The 4224-nt window shown below is 33.4% G+C and overlaps 1 protein-coding gene across 1 annotated transcript; it reads right to left on the bottom strand.

Moving 5' to 3' along the window:
- Nucleotides 1–985: 985 nt before the first annotated feature.
- Nucleotides 986–2542, bottom strand: LOC121172843 (uncharacterized). The gene is made up of 3 exons (XM_041005487.1): nt 2371–2542; nt 1349–1540; nt 986–1065 (listed from the first exon to the last, which is right to left on the bottom strand). The coding sequence occupies exons 1-3, from the start codon at nt 2540–2542 to the stop codon at nt 986–988; spliced, it is 444 nt and encodes a 147-aa protein (XP_040861421.1).
- Nucleotides 2543–4224: the final 1682 nt, after the last annotated feature.

Raw genomic sequence — 4224 nt, 5'->3', positions numbered from 1 at the left:
TGAAGAGGACTTCTCACTCTTTGTGAAGAAGTTTAATAAATTCATCAAAAAAAATAGAAGAATGGAGAGACGTTATAACTTCAACAATGGGAAGAGATCTCAAGAAGGTTCCCCAACACTTAAATGCTATAAGTGTAATCAACCCAGTCACATAAAGGCACACTGCCCCACAAATGAGTCATGACCCGAGAAGAATGAGAAGAAAAGTCATGAAGAAAGAAGATCCAAGAAGGTGTATATTGCATGGGATGACAATGACTCATCCGATGGTTCGGAGAAGGAGATCAACCTCCTATCCAAGGACTATGAGAGCGATGAGAACATCTCTCAAGAAGATTAAGCAAAGAGCAAAAGTATGACTTCCATCTTTGAAGATCTAGGCACTTAAATCATGAAAAAGGTAACATCAAAACCATTCTCTTTTAAATTAAGTTGGTTGAAACTCTCCTTTCAATTAACTTGTTTATATGATGACTAACAAAATTTTATTTGTTTGTCTTGGTTAATTGCTATTGTGAGTTTATGCTTATATGTTTGATTGAGTTATTTTTCTTTCTCAAAGCATGAAGTTTATTTTTAAAACAAATATTTGATGATGTCTATGATTATTTCATGATTTTTAATATGATATGTGAATTACTTGCTTAAGAGTCATTCATGAAGTTTTTCAAAAATCCATTATGTTATATATATTTATTTTCATATAAGAGTTTTCAGATATAAAGTATTTTGATTCCCTTCCAAATTTATTCACCTTAAGAGTCATTCAGCACTTAGTTCTACTAAAATGCTCTCTGGTAATCGATTACCACAATGTGTAATCGATTACAGTGAGTCAGGCTAAGTGTAATTGATTACCAAAAGATGTAATCGATTACAACGCATCCCTGCTTCTTATAAATTCAAATTTCAAAATTCGCGAATCAACACCTTCATCTCTCTTGCGAAACCCTCGTTCCCAATTTTTCTTTCTGCCATAACTCACTCATTTCTTATCCAAATCACGTCCCACAAAGTATTCACCTGGCAAAAGGCCTCGGACGTTGTTCACCTGAACCGTCATATCTGCCATAGTATTCACCACCACGGTCAGATTTGACACACTTTATTCTTTTGTTGAGTTGATTTTCAACTTCAACTTTAAATGTTTTGAACACATCCAGAGATTGTGACTTTTCATGTATAAGAAACAAGTATACATATCTGGAGTAATCGTCTATGAATGATATAAAATATTGTTGACCACTCCACGAAGGTTTATGAAATGGCCCACAAATGTCCGTATGTATCAATTCCAAGACGTCTGTAACCCTATATGCACTTAATTTCTTACTTTTGGTTTGTTTACCTTTAATGCATTCAACACAAACATCAAAGCTTATGAAATCAATGGAATCCAAGATTCTATTTGACACAAGTCGTTCAATTTTGTTCTTAGAGATGTGACCTAAGCGCTTGTACCATAATGCTCTTGAGTTTGTATTATCAATTCTACGCTTAGTACCACGTAATTTTGTATTAAAGGGTTCACCATAGGAAACTACAATATGACGTAAATATAGATTATCATTAACCAAGAGTGAACCAGTTCCAACAATATCTGAATTAAAAGACAACCTGAACACATTGTTTCCAAATGAACACAAATAACCCAATTTGTCCAAATAAGAAACTGAAACCAAATTCCGTCTAAATGACGGTACAACAAAAGTGTCTTTCAAATCCAAATAAAAACCAGTACATAATAATAATCTAAAGTTCCTATAGCTTCCACTTCCACCAATTTACCATCTCCAACATAGATCCATCTTTCAGAATCAATTGGCTTCGGTAGCTTAGGCAACCCTGATTGAAACACTGATGTTAGTAGTGGCACCAGAATCTAACCACCAAGTGTTTCTAGGTACTGAAGCTAAATTGACCTCAGAACAGACCAAAGTAAGAAACATACCCTTCTTTGCACGCCAAGCATGATATTTGGTACATTTCTTCTTTACATGTCCAGGCTTACTGCAAAAGAAACAGTTGTCACCTGATTTTGTTTCTTTTGTCCTGGACCCTTAGCAGCTTCATTCTTGGGCTCCTCAATCCTTTTCTTTTGCCCTTGTCTTTAGAGGTACTCACAACAAGAGCACTTTCAGTCCTTTTTTGCTTCAGCCTTTCCTCTTCTTGTACATAGAATGAAATAAGCTCATTAAGAGACCATTTCTCCTTCTGACAGTTGTAAGAGATCTTAAACTGACTAAACTGTGAAGGTAGAGAACTTAGCACTAAATGAATAAAAGTCTTCTGATAGCTCAAGCTTTAGTGTCCTTAATTTTGAAGCAATATTTGACATTCCTATAATGTATTCCTTGACATTTCCTTTACCTTGATACCTCATGTAAATCAAGTTCTGAAGGAGAGTACTTGTTTCCGCCTTATCGCTTTTTGCAAAGAGCTTTTCAATTTCAGCAAGGAAATCTTTGGCACTAGTTATATCATCTGAAACAATGCCCCTGAAGACCTCAGGAATGCCACGCTTAATGATCATAAGACTCATGAAATTTGAGTGATCTCACTTCTTATGAAGTTTCATCTATTCAGAAGTACTGGAATCCGTAGAAGAAGAGGGTTTCTCAATCTTTAATGCAAGGTCTAGATCCATGTAGCCAAGAACAATTTGCATGTTCTCTTTCCAGTCCTTAAAATTTTCACCTTTAAGAACTGGAACCGAATTCAAATTAGCAGATATAGAAACAACAATTGAAAAGATCAAAACAAAAATACAATAAGCTCGCAATCATCAATGCATTTAAATAATGGTATATCCCATCTCAAGATATCCAGTGCACCATTAATATCAAGTATTTGGATAGTGGTATTAATTGCTAGTGATATCCTTGTTGTAATGTTCAAACATTGATGATAAAAGCATGTCAAATAACAAACCCATCTTTTGATGTGACTTATCATTCACATGCAAAACCTCATAATTATCACATCTTTAACATCACATGTGTGTATGTAACTTAGTTAAATGATAACTTTCCTTTGGACCAATCACCATTCATATAAATAATCACACATATTAACATTTAACATTTCTCATGAACAATCTACACAAGAGAGATCACTTTAGTGATATCTTGATTCAATTAGCTCATTTAAATGCTAAATAATTAAAATGATATACCACAACTGAATTTTGAACATTGATGCACCAAATCCAAAATTAAAATGTTTCTTGAGTCAATTATTTTAACTTTATATATTTATTTTAAATTTTAGAAGCCCATGATTATTATTTTAATATACCGCACTGGCCTCTAATAGTAACAACAAACACATAAATGATGCATTTAAATTTATACCTATTATCCCACATGAAATATGTGCATGTTACTCATAAAATGATCAACCCATTAACACATCAAATTTTTATGCCTACACCATAGTGTTACTCTACATATGTTACAATTGTTATATTAATTTGATGTTATCAATCACCCTTTATATCATTGTTCATTTCACAGTAATGTGATAATCTTATTTTGTTTCCTCAAAACATTGTACCTAATGTGTGTATGTTGTCCAAACATCATACATGAATCAAGTATGGGTGGCTCTAATACCAAATGTTGGGATTTAATTCCAAATATAGAGATTCAATCAATCAACCTAATTTTATTCTAATAGACAATCGTCAATCACATGCTCTCTATTCAGGTAGAGAGAAAGTACAGTACAATACAGAGATAAATAGAACCCCTTTGTGTTTCCATACTCAAAATCATGATGAAAACTATATGTAGAAGCGTACTTGGATTAGCCATAATGGAATGATGATGATGACAAAAGGCTGATCAGAAAATTGGTTTTATGACCTTCAAATTGTAGAGAGCTCTTCTTTTCTTTCTCTGAATTTTGACGGGATAAAGAGAAATCGTACCCTTTGTGCTGCACTCTACGAATGGGGACCATAACCCCTTATATTGGTAACTGCCATCAGTTACCCCAAATTTGATAATTATAATTTGACCCCTCATCAAATTATAATATCACTGGTATCTACACAATTATCCTTTCATGACATATATGCCCTTAGCTATAATTTTATATTGATTAGACCACTTTAATATTCTGTCTAATTATATGATGGTCATAGCTCATTCAATTATGTGATATATATGTATGACCCAAAATTGCTAACATGATGTAGTTAGAAAGCAAAATTTGCAAGTC

Source organism: Glycine max, chromosome 9 (assembly GCF_000004515.6).
Source record: "Glycine max cultivar Williams 82 chromosome 9, Glycine_max_v4.0, whole genome shotgun sequence".
Taxonomy (NCBI): Eukaryota; Viridiplantae; Streptophyta; class Magnoliopsida; order Fabales; family Fabaceae; genus Glycine; species Glycine max.
Note: the sequence above shows the minus strand (reverse complement) of the source record. Positions and strands in the feature narration are given on the sequence as shown.